This window comes from Xiphophorus hellerii, chromosome 1, assembly GCF_003331165.1.
Source record: "Xiphophorus hellerii strain 12219 chromosome 1, Xiphophorus_hellerii-4.1, whole genome shotgun sequence".
Lineage (NCBI taxonomy): Eukaryota > Metazoa > Chordata > Actinopteri > Cyprinodontiformes > Poeciliidae > Xiphophorus > Xiphophorus hellerii.
In genome coordinates, this window is record NC_045672.1 from 31,899,990 (window position 1) to 31,917,191 (window position 17,202).

Here is a 17,202-nt window from a genome sequence, read left to right on the forward strand (position 1 = left end):
GTTGGAAACGTCGCCCTCTGGTGGTGATAATCCTTTAATTCATATCAAAAGATTAGAAGTACAATAAAATAATTTCCTCTGATATTTGACAGGAAGACAAAGAAAGAAATGGGCCCAGCGTTCCCGGCTGATCCACCCACCACTGATACCGTTCATCTCACATTACTTACAAAAATACTGTACACCCGTCCACCGGATTAATACCACTTTATAAAGCTCATCTATAAATATGAAAATAAATCCAGTCACCAGCCAATCATCTAGAGAATTCATTACAAATAAATATCTGGAGAAAAGCTAAATATACAAACAGATGTTTAAAATCCCTGACAGCATCGTTAGAAATAATCGGCCCGGGTTCTGCTCGCCAGAACCGGACGACTTCTTCCTAAAATCAAGTGAAATTTACAGAAAATCATTAAATGTTTTATTCCAGAGGAGAAAACGGACTGAACCCTTCCAGCTCGCAGTAAAAACAGGCGTTCAGTGGAATGTTGGTGTTTTATTAAACAGAAATAAACTCGCTTTCAGAGCGTCTTAAAGGCTTCGGGCCGTTTCCTCCATCTGAACCCGCGGGTCCAGACGGGTTTGGGTCCAAATCAAGCAGAATCAACCTGAGTGTCCAGAGTCAAAGAAAGAAAAGCAGGACGTTCAGTCCGTTTCCATGGAGCCACAGGAAGGGGCGGCGCCCGTCTCTGTGATGTCGTTGGCAGGTGGCAAGGTGGAGGCGGAGCTTATGGAGGGGGCGGGCAGAGTGGGCTTCCTGATCTTATCTTGTCGGTGGTAGAACAAGACGTAGGCAGCATTAGTCTGCGGGACAAAACGGGAAAATGTTGGTAAGGCTGCTTCAGATGGACACGTTTCACCTTTGACCCCAACAGACAGAACATCACTGGAAGTGGACAATAAATCAATAATAAATATCAACAGTATCAATAGATTATGCGTCTGAACTCTTCACTTTGGTTACCTAGCAACTCACTCTCTGTGGTTACCTAGCAACAACCTGTGGAGTAACTGGCGCAGCAACAGTTTCAGGTTTCGCCTCAAAACCGCTTAGAAATGAAAAAAAAGAGTAAAAACTGGATAAAACTGGAAATGTCAAACACACTGGTTTGGCAATAGTTCAGATATTTAAAACAAAAAACTAATCAATAATTATCAATAGACTGATAAAGCGATTATATCCTAGTGCGTTTTCAGCCCATCTGGTTTTTTTAAATGCACATTTTGAAGAGTCAGATTAAAAAATGTCGACGGAAACATTTACTGAATAAGACCTGACACAACCAATGCTGCCACCTACTGGTGGGTATGTGCCTTACCAGAGGCTACCAAATTGAAAACCTCAGCATGACAACTGGAAGGAAACATATCCATCTACTTACAAAATAAAAGCCTACAGTTAGATTATAGATTTAACTGGTTAGTTTTTCATTCAGTAACCAGTAAATCTTTCAGACTAATTAAAATGTTACATCAACTCTGTCTTAAAACCAGTTCAGAACTGGTTTGGATAAAAAACAGCCGAGATCCCAGTTCAGTAGGTCACGAAGTGATGTCACTTCCTGTCCCCTAAAGCACGGCGGAGTGATACTGACCACAATCTGGTCCTGGGAAGCGTACGTCACCTTGCTGTCATCAAAGTAGTACCACTGACCATTGTCCTTGTTCTGGGCGTAGCTGGTGTCTGCGCACGCACACACACACACACACACACACAGACAGAGGATAAAGTCATGTGACCAGCAGGAATGAGATCCAACATGGCTGCCGCTGCACTCACAGTGTCCGTCTCGGAGTCCTCCGTAGTGATTGGACACGGCGATGAGGTCGTAGCGGCTCGGCGGCTCCTCTGGCGAAACGCCTTTCCTCAGCAGGAAGTCCGAGAAGTCCAGGTCTCTGCAACCACAGCAGGAGGTTCTGAGCCTGGATATAATCTGGATCTGATCTGATTGGTCCAGTTAGGATCCACAGGTCCAGTTCAGCCTGGAAAGTTTCTCCTCTTTGTGGATGAATGTTTATTCAGATGGTTAAATTATGAAACATTTATCGATAAAACTTCCCAAATGAATGGATGTGGTGACAAAAACGTCTCGGTTTATGAAGCGCAGCTGCATAAAAACAGTTTTCTGTTCTCTATGGAGATCTGGAAAACACTAAAAGTAAATTCATATTTCAAAACCTGAATTTATAAATTCAGTCGCTTCGCAAAACAAAAAAAAACTGAATTAATTCACCTCAACATCTGGATATTTTTAATTTATAATTAATGAGTCGGTCTGTGTTTCTTCTTCTACTGTGTCGGACGGTGAGTTTAATGGAGACGTTTCCATGGTAACGGAGTCTGAGCGGTTCGGACCAGAAACATGAGAACAGCAGCAGAACCGGTTCCTGCTGGGAAATTAAATATGAATGAAGCTGAAAATGAACCGAAAACATCTGAACCTAACAAGAAAGAACCGGACCGACTGCGAGTCCGGTTCCGGTTCTGCTGCAGGTCGGGTTAGGAACCTGCAGAGGAAACGGTGGCCCGCAGCCTCTGGAGGTTCTGGACAGTGTTGCAGTGACCCGGCGGCGGTACCGGGTCCGGCTCGGCCCGGTGTGTGTCGGTACCTGAGGGGGAAATCCACGATGGTGTCCAGTTTCTCTCTGGTGAACTTGGTGTAGGAGAACCGCTTGAGGTGGATGATCAGAACCTCTGGCAGCGACCACAGGTCCAGCTTCTTGGTGGCCAACTGGTGCTTCTTACACACCGGGCAGTACCTGGAACCACAGACCGGACCAGAACCAATCAGAACCTGCAGAGGTTTGCATTAGAAATGCACCGATCTAATATTAATATCTGTAATATGGGGTATTGGACTGTTCCTGGTCCATAAGGACAGATCTATTCAGTCTAGTTCTGTGCTGTATTATTTATTTGCATCATATTAATTCCTAATTGCACTTTCTGAACCATTTCAAATAAAGTTTGTTTCAGTTTGTCACTTTTATTTTATGTTGGCTGTTACTGTCATATTTCATATGTCTGTGTTTAACAACAGAAACATTTTAATCGGTTCTTCCTGCTTCATATCGGCCGATACTAAACCTCAGGTATGTAAAAAGTGGGTCGTTTTCGGCAGCAGCAGCCGGTTTGTGGCGGCAGCAGCAGCTGGTTACCATGGATTCTCCTCCTCCAGCGTTTCCACGGTGGTGAAGAGCTCGATGCACTGCTGCAGCTGGACGGTGGTCTGCTGCTGCGGCACCTCCATGCTGCCGTGCTTCACGTAGCGCTGCGGGCCACAGGGAGCGTGAGCGGCACACCTGCATGTTTCCATGGCGATAAGGAATCAGACTGACCTCGGCTTCGTTTTCGTTGTAGAACCTCTTCTTCATGTCGGGGTCCCAGTCGATGGCCACGTACGGCTGAGCTGCAGAACAGAACCAGAACCGATCAGAAAGCACAGAACAACGACAGCCTGACACACAAATTATTGAGAAAAATGATCATTTATTGATCTAATAATGGCTTATTGATGAACGATGAAAAACTTTTCTCACTGGAACTAGAAAACATTTTAAATATCCAAAATAAAAAAATTAAAGTGGTTATTTGTACCTGGCTGGTTTACCCAGTCACACCACTAGATGGCAGTAATCCAGAACATCTCTCAGTTCTTCAGATGATTTTAGGATCTTATTTGATCACTTTCTGTTCCCACCTGATCAAATCTTTGTTTGCTTCCACAGCTTTAATAAAAATAAAAGCTGAATAAACCTCAGTAACATCAAACTGACCAGATATTCACACTGGGGTCGATGTTTTCACTGAGTTTTGATTCATCGAGTTTCACAGAGAAACTGAATCCTGAGATCAGGAGGAACAGGAAGCTCCAGCAGATCCACCTGCAGCCGTTTGATTTCATAAAGCTACATTAAACACTTAGAGAGTGTGTGTGTGTGTGTGTGTGAGACCCACAGCTGAAGGACACGGCGCTCCCTCCCTCTCCCATCCCTCTCTCGGTCGTCCCGTTGGAGTTGACGGCCTGGATGGTGAACAGGCTCCGCCTCCTCTTGCGACACGCCCGCCTCTTTGCTGGACAGTCATTGGCTGGAGGACTGGGGGAGCGGGCTTCCTCCTGCTTGTCCTCCTCGTTTTCTTCTTCGGTGGTTTCTGGAAGAGGCTGCGCTGCCTCTCCTGGCAGCTCGGCGTTCCCGTCTGCTTCGCCGTCGGCTCCCAGGTCGCCGCCGGCGCTCAGGCCGTCGGGGTTGCCGGCAGCTGGGTTCACGGAGCCGTTCCCGACCTCGGTGTCTCCCTGGTCCAGAGAGGCCAGCCCGTGGTTGACCCCAGGAGGGGGGTCACCTGCTGTGGCGACGGAAGCCGAGGGGGCGGGATCTGGGGAGGGATCTGGGCGGGGGCATCTGTTGGGCCGTTTGGAGATGCGTTGCTGCAGCACGGTTCTGGTTCTGAGGGTCCGGCCGTCTCCGAGGCATTCTGCTCATCTGAGGACACAGGAAGTCAGGACTGCTCAACAGGAAGTCGAGATTTGATCATCGCTACATAAGGCCATTTACCAAAAAAAAAAAATTTTTTTTTAAACTAAAATCACAAAAATGTTGATTTTTATGACATGAACTATTTTAGGTAAATAAATATTCTTTTTTTTTTATAATTTTATTTTTATTGAAAATTTTTAAAATACTTTCAAAAAGAAAAATCAAACAATACAAAAAATACGGTAAATAAATATTCTTAAATAGTTTATAAATTAATAACTTTGATAAAATCACATTGGATCATCTTTATGAACAAAAACTGATATTAAATTTAATATTTATAATAACTGGAATCAGCAGAACTTCCTGTGTTTCTTAAAAACTGGACATCCTACCATCACTGATGCCGTTGGTTTGAGTCTTGTATAGCTCCTCCTCTTCATCTTCCTCCTCTTCTTCCTCCTCCTCCAGCTCCTCGGCGGGGTCAGGAGGTCGAACGTAGCGCCTGAAAACAGCCGGACAGATTGAGCTGAGACCTGCAGGGAAACCGGGCCGCCCCCCCCCGTCTCTCTGCAGAGTGTCGCTCACGCCAGCCGCTGCAGGAACAGGCCGTAGAGCGCCTCCTGGCTGCAGCTGCCGCGCGGCACGTTGAGCAGCAGCGGGTGTCCGAACAGCGTGGTTCCGTACGAGTTGCTGCTGGAGCCGTAGTCCCTGTAGTGGGAGCGCTCCCTCAGATAGAGCGCCAGCAGCACCGAGTCCTCGTCCTGCTGACTCAGCTCATACCTGCAGGAGAAACGGCTGCTGTCAGGGAGACGCCACATCCACCAATCAGACGACAGATCACACCGACCAATCACACGACAGATCACACCGACCAATCAGACAACAGGCAACCAATCAGCTGACAGCAGGCCGATCAGATGCCTGATTGCTGATTGATTTGCTGAACTGATCCGGTTCTGGTTTACTCACACAAAGATGTCGTCTCGGTCCAGAATGCAGCTGAGGAATTCCTCAGGGTTGTAGATTTTATAGAAACGATGATTAAAGACGTCAGCGACGACCATCTGGAACACAGAGCAGGAACAAGAAGCTTCAGGCTCGGTTTTGTGGAACCGAATCAGAACCGTGAGCTCAGCCTCAGATTTCCCACCACCGTCAAACCAGCTCCGATATCTCACATGAAAAGTTCCATGTAGGTTAATTATGACTTATTTCACTAAGATGTCTGCATTAGAAACTAGACCACAAATACATTTTGGGTTTTGCATTAAAAGCAGCTTTTCTATCCCTGGAAGCCTGGAGCTGCATTTTCTACACAAACCGAGGATTGAACTGGAAGGAGTTTACTGCCACCTGGTGGTCAGGTCAGAGTTTGCACAGTAAATAATTTATATCATTTCTTCTCAGATTGAATGAAACTTTGAGGTTGAATTCTCATCTGATGCTCAGCAGCCGAATAATAAAAACATTCAATTTATGCATGTTTCAGAGCTATGGAAGAACATTAGTGCCAGTGGAAAAAAGCACCCCCAAAAGTCAGAATTCTGAATATTTTTGGTCAGAATTCCAGTAAAGTAAAGTCAGGATTCTGAGAAAAAAAATAATTAGAATTTCTTTTGTCCCACTGGCACTAATTGTCTTCCATACAGAATGTTTGGAGCTCATATTTTAATGTCTTCCAGACATTCATCATCCAGCGTTCTGCAGGATGACGAATCTAAAAGACGCTAGAGTTGTTTGTTTTGGTCCAGTGGTGTCTGACCTGAGTGGGCGGGACGCTGGTCATGTCGGACAGAGCGGCACAGAGGTCCGATACTCTTCCTGCTTTGGGGACGACGACCCGGTGCTGCAGAGACAAACGCGGTGAGGGTCTGAGTGTTTCTGAGGACGCAGCAGCGGCGCAGCACGGCGGCCTACCTGCACAGGTTTGGCGTGGGGGTCCAGGGAGACGAAGAAGACCTCCATGACGCGCTCCTTACTGACAGGAAGCGGGACGCTCAGGTAGCAAAAGGGGTCGAAGGTCACAGACACCTTGAGGCACTCGGGGCAGACCAGTGTGGACTTGAAGAGGCCGTGGAACGTGTCGACGATTACCGAGTCGTTGCGCCGCCGGTGGTTCCGCCATGCCTCCTCCGCCACTTCCTGTGGAGACACAGAGTTCGTTTCCTGGACACAGACACCGGGCGGCGGTTCGGCCGGCACCGCTTACCCGGTCCGGCCGGCCGTCGGCGTCACGCAGCTCGATGTACTCCTTGTTCTTGACCCGGTTCAGATCCTCATGGAGCCCATCCAGCAGGAAGGACAGCAGCTCCTGGCTGTCGTGCTGCTGGTAGCCCAGGAACTGAGACGCAAAGTGGCCCACCTTGGTCTGCGCACACACACACACGACCAGAGGTGAGGCAGTGCAGTGCTGTGCCTCACCTCTGGGGGCGCTGTATCATATAAATGAATGAAGCAGGCAATTGGTGCATGAGGCAAAAAGTACTGCGCCTCACTGATAGGGGGCAGTGCTGAGTCCCATAGACACAACGAGCTGTTCTTCTTCTAGTTGAAAAGACTGAAAACAGTCGGGGGGAAATTACAGACAGAACAGAAACGTTATTTTCTTTGGCTGAAAGATTTTAGAAAATAAAAGAAAATGAGAAACAAGAACATTTTGTTTACAACAGAATGGAGATAGAGAAGGAAAGAGAAGCATGGACGCGGCAGAAAAGAGGTCAGCCAAAGAAAACATTCCAATAATTTAAAAAATTTTAATATTATTTTATCTTTCTTGCTGTTATATTGTTAGAAGCTTTAATTACTTACAGTCAAATTTAAAATATAGCTTCTATATTGGATTTTGAATTTGTATATCCAACTCTGGAGGAGACTGTGCCTCACCAGTCATGAACCTCACTGCACGTCACTGACACACACACACAGGTGGCCCGGTGGGCCGGCGGTACCTTGAAGACGCGCGGCACCACAGAGTAATGGCGGCCGGACCACATCTGCTTGATGACGTCAGCGTAGGCCTCGGCGATCTCGCCCTTCATCCCCAGAGGGTTGGTGAAGTTCAGCTCGTCCAGGTAAGAGCTCCGCAGGAAGTACTCCGTCAGGGGGGGGGTGTTGCTCAGACACTGCACACAGGAAATGCAGGATCGCCAAAATAAAGGTCTGAATAACTGCTTCTTTGGGATCAGAGTTGATGTTTTATTCCAGGATCCATCCAGACGTTTACTGAAATCATCCCATATTTTATGGTGTGTGTGTGTGTGTGTGTGTGTGTGTGTGTGTGTGTGTGTGTGTGTGTGTGTGTGTGTGTGTCAGACCTGCAGGGCGGAGTTCATGAAGCAGGTGTTGCCCAGGTTGGTGAGGCCACAGACCCCCGGCTGTCCTCGGTACGAGTCCTGCTCCTCTGCAGAGTTTCTCCTGCAGAAACACAAACTTCAGTCTGGATCCAGGGAACTTCAGAGAACGACTCAAACTGAGGATCTATCAAACCTGGTGGAGATGATTTTAGCTCAGATCCTGTAAAAACCTTAAACACATTTCCTGATGTTCTTTCTACTGGAACTGAACCGATTGCAGATTCCTGGCCGATCTTTAAAGAAATATCCTGATAGATATTTTTTAATATAACTGTCACCAAATTGTCCAGGAACATTAAAAAAGACGCTACATTTGTCACTTAAAAAGAAAAAATAAAGTTGCCATATTGGTCTGAAAAGTGAGCAGCTGATTTTTTTGTCTGCAGAGTCGGTAAGTTGTTAATGGGCAAGGTGCAGGTGAGACCTGGTGACCTGTCGGTGAGTTTTTTTCTCACTGCAGAAGGGAAAGGTGGCCGATTCTCAGAACTCTGTGGATCGGTTTTCACATCTAAGTATCGGCCGATCACCTGATCAATCGGTCCGCTGATCTATCAGTACGTGTTTACTTCCTGCAGTTCCTCACAGTAAGGTTTTTTTCTTGGCTCTAAGCGTGTTTAATTTGCCTTCCAGCGTTTCCTCAAACTCTCTAGATCAGAGGCGTTCCAACGTTTTGCCTCTGGGACAAAAACCTGCAAATTTAAACTGAACCGATCCAGAAAACATGCAGAGAAAACCGAAAACTGGAACCAGAGAGAGTTCATCCTTACATGATCTGAGGTCTGGAGCTGGGCCAGGTACCGTCAGCGTTCCTCGTCTCCATGATGACCGTCTGACACACACACACACACACACACAAACACACACACAAGAACTTTGAGACATTTGTTTCATCATAGGAAATCTCTGTTCCTCGATCCTTTCACACACCGTGTCGCCTGTGGAGTGGAGATCAGTGTGTGTGTGAGTGTTTGGGCATGTGTGTGTGAGTGTGTGTGTCCTCACCATCCCGGAGCTCAAGCAGGCGTCCAGCACGCTGACCTGGACGTTTCTGAGGCGCTCACAGCTGCTGTCGGAGCTTTTCATCCAGAGCCGGCACTCAGAGCCCGGAGGTACGGAGAAGGCCTGACACATGGCCGTCTGGATGGCAGTCTGGACACACACACACACACACACACACACACACACCCACACACACACACACACACACACACACCCACACACACACACACACACAGCACAACGTTACGCTGAGAGCCACCTCACACTGACAGACACACCTGCAGGAAATGCAGATCTGAACACAAAGTAACACAAAATAATCAATTATTGATTAGAATCAGCATCACTGATATCAGTTCTACCTGCTGGATCAATATTTATCTGGTTTGTTATAACCAGCCTGAGTTCAGTTCAACCAGCATCTGCTGCTTGACAAAGACTTCAGAGGTCAAAGGTCACAGAAGGGGAAGAGAGGGAAGATCCTGCTAAAAGGATCATCAGAAACTTTATTAATATCTAATATTATTCTAATAATGCTGCCATTGATCTAATATTGGCAGATTAATCAGAACGTGAAGCATAACTTCACAGGATGTTCAACATTCCTCACTTTAACGCAGATCTTTGTTTTCTCGACTTTATTCTGGTATTTTTTTTACTTCATCTTCATATTTTTACAACTTCATTCTGATCGTTTCAGTCTGGTTCTGGACTCGGTCGTTCTGTCTGCGGTTCCACGGGGTTCTGGACCTGAATCCCTTCTGCTGGTTCTTCACCTCCTTAAACTGAGACTCATTATGAGAAAACATGATGTGAACTTTGACCCCATGCTGACGACAGGCTGCTGTTCATCAGTGGTCCTGTTCCCTGTGAACGGGTTCTAGAGGATCAGAACCGGTCCTTTACTCACAGATGCTGTCGGTGCGGCTGAACTGGGCGCTGGTCACGTTCTCCATGTTGCTATGGAGACACAGGAAGATCTCCACGGGGTAAACCTCCACCTTCAGGGTGCTGGGCAGGTCCACCACCTGAAGCAGACCCAGACGTCAGACGGGTCCGGAGCCAGAACCCCCCCGCCGCGGTTCTGGTGGGCTCACCTTCCGCTCCAGCGCCGGCTGGCCGTCTACCATCCCGTACCACTGCAGCAGCTTGTGCCAGGCCGCGGCCGGAACCAGCATGAAGTCCTCGTTCTCCACCAGGCGCTCCTTCAGGTGGTACGAGTCCAGGTCTGGAAACAGCAGAGACGGGTCATCAGAACCCATCAGAACCCATCGGAACCCAACGAGGCGTTCACTGACCCTCAAACAGCTCGGTGTTGTCGATCTGACCCGGGAAGGACGACGAGTTCTGGTCTCCGCTCTCCACAAACTCCTTCCACTGCTCGAACCAGCGCCGGTCCACCACATACCTGCAGAACCAAACCGGACCGGGTCAGCCGCCACTCTGGATCCATTCTGATCAGTCCAACTAGAACCCCAGTGTTCAAAGTCCAACGTTTTCCATGGGACGAACATTTATCTGGTTTTTAACATTTTTACCAATAAAAATCTGAAAAGTGTGGCATGCTTTTGTTTTCAGCTCTGACTGCAGGTTCAGCTACAGACTGAGGTTTAGTCTCAGTGCCATCAGTTTCTCGGTTAGATTTAGGTCTGGACTTTGACTAGGCCAGTGCTCAACAACTTTTACAACCACTTTTCTCTTTGGTCCAAAATTTGTTCAGAGCAACAAAAGCAAGCAACCTGACTCTTCAAAATAAATGTTTTATAATATCTACTTTAAATGCATTTTTACACATTAAAGAACCATTTTAATTGAGCTTTTATGTTTAATACATTTTGGAAATTAAATTTTTAAAGGAAATGATGTTTCCTTTAATGCTCCTCCATGGGCTGCCACCTTATCGTGGTGGAGGGGTTTGAGTGTCCCAATGATCCTAGGAGCTATGCTGTCTGGGGCTTCATGCCCCTGGTAGGGTCACCCAAGGCAGACAGGTCCTAGGTGAGGGACCAGACAAAGAGCAGCCCAAAGACCCCAATGATGAAGGAAAACTTTGGACTTGGTGTTCCCTCGCCCGGACGCGGGTCACCGGGGCCCCACTCTGGAGCCAGGCCTGGAGGGGGGGCACGATGGCGAGCGTCTGGTGGCCGGGCTTTTACCCATGGAGCCCGGCCGGGCTCAGCCCGAAGAGGAAACATGGGCCCCCCCTCCCATGGGCCCACCACCCGTGGGAGGGGCCAAAGGGGTCGGGTGCAGTGTGGGATGGGTGGCAGCAGAGGGAGGGGACCCTGGCGGTCCGATCCTCGGTTGCAGAAACTGGCTCTTGGGACGTGGAATGTCACCTCTCTGGTGGGGAAGGAGCCGGAGCTAGTGCGTGAGGTCGAGAGGTTCCGGCTAGAAATAGTCGGTCTCACCTCGACGCACGGCTCTGGTTCTGGAACCAGTCTCCTTGAGAGGGGCTGGACATACTTCCACTCTGGAGTTGCCCAAGGTGAGAGGCGTCGGGCAGGAGTGGGCATACTTGTTGCTCCCCATCTCGGCGCCTGTACGTTGGGGTTTACCCCGGTGAACGAGAGGGTAGCATCCCTCCGCCTACGGGTGGGGGGACGGGTTCTGACTGTCGTTTGTGCTTACGGGCCGAACGACAGTTCAGATTACCCACCCTTTTTGGAGTCCTTAGAGGGGGTACTGGAGAGTGCTCCTCCTGGGGACTCCCTTGTTCTGCTGGGGGACTTCAACGCTCACGTGGGCAATGACAGTGAGACCTGGAGGGGCGTGGTTGGGAGGAACGGCCCGCCCGACCTGAACTCGAGCGGTGTTCTGTTGCTGGACTTCTGTGCTCGCCATGGATTGTCCATAACGAACACCATGTTCAAGCATAAGGGTGTCCATATGTGCACTTGGCACCAGGACACCCTAGGCCGCAGTTCGATGATCGACTTTGTCATCGTTTCATCGGATCTGCGGCCGTATGTCTTGGACACTCGGGTGAAGAGAGGTGCGGAGCTGTCCACTGACCACTACCTGGTGGTGAGTTGGCTCCGGTGGTGGGGGCGAAAGCCGGTCAGACCTGGCAGGCCCAAACGTGTTGTGAGGGTCTGCTGGGAACGTCTGGCGGAATCCCCTGTGAGACGGAGCTTTAACTCCCATCTCCGGCAAAACTTCGAACACGTCCCGGGGGAGGTGGGGGACATGGAGTCTGAGTGGACCGTGTTCCGTGCCTCCATTGTCGAGGCGGCCGATCGGAGCTGTGGCCGCAAGGTTGTCGGTGCCTGTCGCGGCGGCAACCCTCGAACCCGCTGGTGGACACCTTCGGTGAGGGATGCCGTCAGGCTGAAGAAGGAGTCCTATCGGGCCTTTTTGGCCTGTGGGACTCCGGAAGCAGCTGATGGGTACCGGCGGGCGAAGCGGCATGCGGCTCGGGCGGTTGCTGAGGCAAAAACCCGGGCGTGGGAGGAGTTTGGAGAGGCCATGGAGAAAGACTTCCGTACGGCTTCGAGGCGATTCTGGTCCACCATCCGGCGTCTCAGGGGGGGGAAGCGGTGCAGCACCAACACTGTTTATAGTGGGGATGGTGTGCTGCTGACCTCTACTCGGGACGTTGTGGGCCGGTGGGCAGAGTACTTCGAAGACCTCCTCAATCCCACCAACATGCCTTCCACTGAGGAAGCGGAGCCTGGGGACTCTGGGTTGGGCTCTCCAATCTCTGGGGACGAGGTCGCCGAGGTGGTTAAAAAGCTCCTCGGTGGCAGGGCCCCGGGGGTGGATGAGATCCGCCCGGAGTTCCTTAAGGCTCTGGATGTTGTAGGGTTGTGTTGGTTGACGCGACTCTGCAATGTCGCATGGACATCGGGGGCAGTTCCCCTGGATTGGCAGACTGGGGTGGTGGTCCCCCTGTTCAAAAAGGGGGACCGGAGGGTGTGCTCCAATTATAGAGGGGTCACACTCTTAAGCCTCCCTGGCAAGGTCTATTCAGGGGTCCTGGAGAGGAGGGTCCGTCGGATAGTCGAACCTCGGATTCAGGAAGAGCAGTGTGGTTTTCGTCCTGGTCGTGGAACGCTGGACCAGCTCTACACCCTCGGCAGGGTCCTGGAGGGTGCATGGGAGTCCGCCCAACCAGTCTACATGTGTTTTGTGGACCTGGAGAAGGCGTTCGACCGTGTCCCTCGGGGAGCCCTGTGGGGGGTTCTCCGGGAGTATGGGGTACCGGGCCCTTTGATACGGGCTGTCAGGTCCCTGTATGACCGGTGTCAGAGTCTGGTCCGCATTGCCGGCAGTAAGTCGGGCTCGTTTCCGGTGAGAGTTGGACTCCGCCAGGGCTGCCCTTTGTCACCGATTCTGTTCATCACTTTCATGGACAGAATTTCTAGGCGCAGCCAAGGTGTTGAGGGGATCCGATTTGGTGGCCTTAGGATCTCATCTCTGCTTTTTGCAGACGATGTGGTCCTTTTGGCTTCATCAGATCGTGATCTGCAGCTCTCGCTGGAGCGGTTCGCAGCCGAGTGTGACGCGGCCGGGATGAGGATCAGTGCCTCCAAATCCGAGGCCATGGTCTTGAGCCGGAAAAGGGTAGAGTGCCTTCTCCGGGTCAGGGGGGGTGTCCTGCCCCAAGTGGAGGAGTTTAAGTATCTCGGGATCTTGTTCACGAATGGGGGAAGAAGGGAGCGGGAGATCGACAGGCGGATTGGCGCAGCGTCTGCTGTCAAGCGGGCGCTGTACCGGTCCGTCGTGGTGAAGAGAGAGCTGAGCCAAAAAGCGAAGCTCTCGATTTACCGGTCGATCTACGTTCCCACCCTCATCTATGGTCATGAGCTTTGGGTCATGACCGAAAGAACGAGATCGCGGATACAAGCGGCCGAAATGGGTTTTCTCCGTAGGGTGGCTGGGCTCTCCCTTAGAGATAGGGTGAGAAGCTCAGTCATCCGGGAGGGACTCAGAGTAGAGCCGCTGCTCCTTCACATCGAGAGGAGCCAGTTGAGGTGGCTCGGGCATCTGGTCAGGATGCCTCCTAGACGCCTCCCTGGTGAGGTGTTCCGGGCACGTCCCACCGGGAGGAGGCCCCGGGGAAGACCCAGGACACGCTGGAGGGACTATGTCTCTCGGCTGGCCTGGGAACGCCTCGGGATTCCCCCGGAGGAGCTAGAAGAAGTGGCTGGGGAGAGGGAAGTCTGGGCCTCCCTTCTGAAGCTGCTACCCCCGCGACCCGACCTCGGATAAGCGGAAGAAGATGGATGGATGGATGGATGGATGATGTTTCAAAAAGCAAAGTATTGATTCATAAAAATGTATTTTACAGAAAATAATATTTTTTACAGTATTAGTGCCATTGTTTGTGAAAATGTTACACAAATATTGTATTAAAATGCATTATTACTCACAACACTGATCAATTCTTCAATATTTTTTAACAAAGCAGGATTTCATCATGAACGCATCAAGGCGAAGTGTCCAGCACCATGAACGCATCACGGCGGTGTATCCAGCACCATGAACGCATCACGGCGGTGTATCCAGCACCATGAACGCATCACGGCGGTGTATCCAGCACCATGAACGCATCACGGCGGTGTATCCAGCACCATGAACGCATCACGGCGGTGTATCCAGCACACTGAAGGCGTGACCGTAAAGTCAACTGTTTCATTTCCAGACAGAACTTTTTATTTTTGGTCCTTCTACATGTGGCTTTTCAACACAGTTGGATAAAAACCAGATCTTATTATTTCCCCTTTCTGGAACAATAAGAGTTGTTTCTATTCTAGATCTGTAGAGTCCATAGTTTATTTATCTATAATAGATCCTCCAGTCTGATCTGTGGATCTGTGCACCGATTTCTGCTGCAGGTTAATGTTTTTCTTCCTCACATGATTATCAATAAAAAAGAAACTGAAAGCAGCGACGGTTCGCTTCAACTCGTTAGCTTACTGCTGGCCACCATTTTTAATCCTGAATCATCAGATCGTTTCTCTTCCACTTTTTGTTGGTTTATCATAAAATAATAAACTGGAGTAAAGAGAAGCTTCAACTGAGATCTGCTAAACCAGATGATTCTAAAACACATCAGAGAACATTTTCTCCTCATTATTCTTTCATTACTTTGCTTCATAAATCAGTTTGAATGCAGGTAAACATCTGAACCAGAGGAAGCTCGACGCCTGGGATGGAAACAGGAGCAGGAATCAAAGCAGCAGACGTTCATGACTTATTAACGGAGAACAGAAAGTAAAACCAGGCGCGGAGCGGAGAACCCTGCAGTCACGGTGCTGCAGCAGCATCCAGACGAAAAAAACATGAAGAAGAACCACAGGTCTGATCAACCATCAGCAGCAACCCGACCTCTAACCTGAATCAGGTTCACCTTTAAAACTATCAAGTTTATTCAACAACTTTTACATTTGTTTTTGTTTCCTTTCATATTTCAAGGTGGTAAAAAATAACTCAGTGTTTCTAGAAACTTGATTCCTGTCAGATCAGGCTCGTTTCCAGATTAAAAGCAGAATCTCTTCTGGTTTTTATGGCTCTTTGTTGATGGTTCTGTTTACGTCTCTTTTCTCTTTTGGTTTTTTGTCATTTTTTATTAGATTTGTTTTGATTCTCTGCAGTTTTAATCTTAATTCCTGGAACAACGGACTCAGCGGAAACTCAGAAGAAGAGAAACATTCAGGAACAAACGCTCAGCTTAGAGCTGAAAGTTTGTCTCAACATGACGATCCACAGACAGAAGCTGATCAAAAATCTCCCAGAAAGGACGAGGACGGTTACTGGGCGTCATAAAAACAGGCGCAGAAGAAGAAGACAGGCTCCTGATTTTATGAAGGAAGGTGAGAACAAACTCAGCAGCCATACTTGTTTGGGTTCCTATGTATTAAAAACTGATCGTCGTTCATGTCTGTTAGGTCACATTGAAAGCTAATATTAACAGCATTTAGCTCTTTTAGCATCATGCTAACTCTTAGAGCTACAAATTAAGGAATAACTGCTGCATTTCTTCAAGTCGACTCATCTAATCTGACTGGTTCTACGTTCAATTTCCAGACCACACCTTATAATTCTCTTCCAAACTCCTAAATGGGCTCTCAAGAGACTTTTTCCTTCCACTCAACTTTTCATTAATACATTTAGCTATAGCTGTATGAGAAGCCGGTTGTTTAGCTACTCAGAAAACAGTGACAGTCTGCTTGACAACTGTCAAGTTAGCAGTATTCACCATGACTGTGTTGACCAGAGCATGAAGATTGAAACATTTCACTATGTAAATAATCTGTTTTATTTAAGTTTTACTTTTTAAAATTAATTTCTAGAAATAAACTGACTTTGTTTATGATAATCTTATTTATTAAGATTTATTTCTGCTTCACATAATGTCTTGATATCCATGTTTTTGATTATTTCATTAAATGGATAAATTATTTTATAATTTCAAAGGAGAAAACATGAAATAAGAGAATAAGAGAAGATTCCTTCAGGGAGGTTCTGGTCTGTCAAGAGAATCGAAACTGAAAATATTTGCGACTATTTCAAGTTCTTTGGGAGAGGTGTTGGATCTATATGTGAAGCTGGATAAGCGGAACCAGTCCGGACCGAACCCAGCTCAGATAAATAAAAACAACCACCTGAAAGTTGTTATTACTTCCCTTTAATTCCTCCTGTTAGCATTAGCGGCTAACACTGCTAACGGTCAGCTAGCTCAGGCTAACAGGAAACGCCGAGCCGTTAAAAATCCCAAACAACCCGAACCGACACCAGAACCACTCCAGAACCAGACAGCTCCTGCTATAGTGACTGTAAACCAGCGGTACCACTGGTGGAGCCTTTCAAAATGACTCCACGGGTCTGCGCGGACACTCACCAGCTGTCCCCAGCCTGGAGCTCACTCTCCCGAAGCAGACACTCGATCTCCCGCCGCTGGGTCTCCAGCCCCGGGGGCTCCGAGACCGAACAGCGGCTGTTGGCCGTCATGTCGCGGATCAAGCACTCATAAATGTCGGGGTAGAGAGGGGTGTAGAGCACAGCCAGGAAGCGAAAGGCAGTCGCTGCATTGATGAGCCGATAAACTGAGGAACAGCGCTCTGTTTGCGGAAGCAGGAACTGGTTCGGTCCCGGCGGCTGGTGACGGCTTCCTGAGAGAAACCAGCTGCTGTTCCCTCATCTGACCACAGGCGGGCGCTCAACTGGATCAACAGCAGTCATAAATGATCCAGTTTTACACAAAAACAGTAACTAAATATACACAAATTCACAAAGTGGATTACGAAAGAAAAATAAGTTAAATAGACAATTCACAAAGTGGTTTAAAAAAAGAATAAATAAAAATAGACACAAATTTTCAAGTAGATAATAAATGTAAACAGGTTTTACTTTGACATTA

General features: G+C 48.5%; 1 protein-coding gene across 1 annotated transcript; it reads right to left on the reverse strand.

The window, feature by feature from the left end:
* Positions 1-18: 18 nt before the first annotated feature.
* Positions 19-16,953, reverse strand: usp11 (ubiquitin specific peptidase 11). Its single transcript, XM_032566881.1, has 22 exons — positions 16,684-16,953; positions 10,136-10,245; positions 9,935-10,065; positions 9,748-9,865; positions 8,841-8,986; positions 8,606-8,667; positions 7,800-7,899; positions 7,434-7,607; positions 6,695-6,853; positions 6,403-6,627; positions 6,248-6,331; positions 5,455-5,549; positions 5,071-5,265; positions 4,878-4,987; positions 4,435-4,488; positions 3,965-4,393; positions 3,346-3,416; positions 3,166-3,278; positions 2,617-2,766; positions 1,787-1,902; positions 1,602-1,690; positions 19-810 (listed from the first exon to the last, which is right to left on the reverse strand). Exons 1-22 carry the CDS (start codon positions 16,791-16,793, stop codon positions 652-654), a joined length of 3,000 nt encoding a protein of 999 aa, XP_032422772.1. The 5' UTR covers positions 16,794-16,953; the 3' UTR covers positions 19-651.
* Between the last annotated feature and the right edge of the window lie 249 nt (positions 16,954-17,202).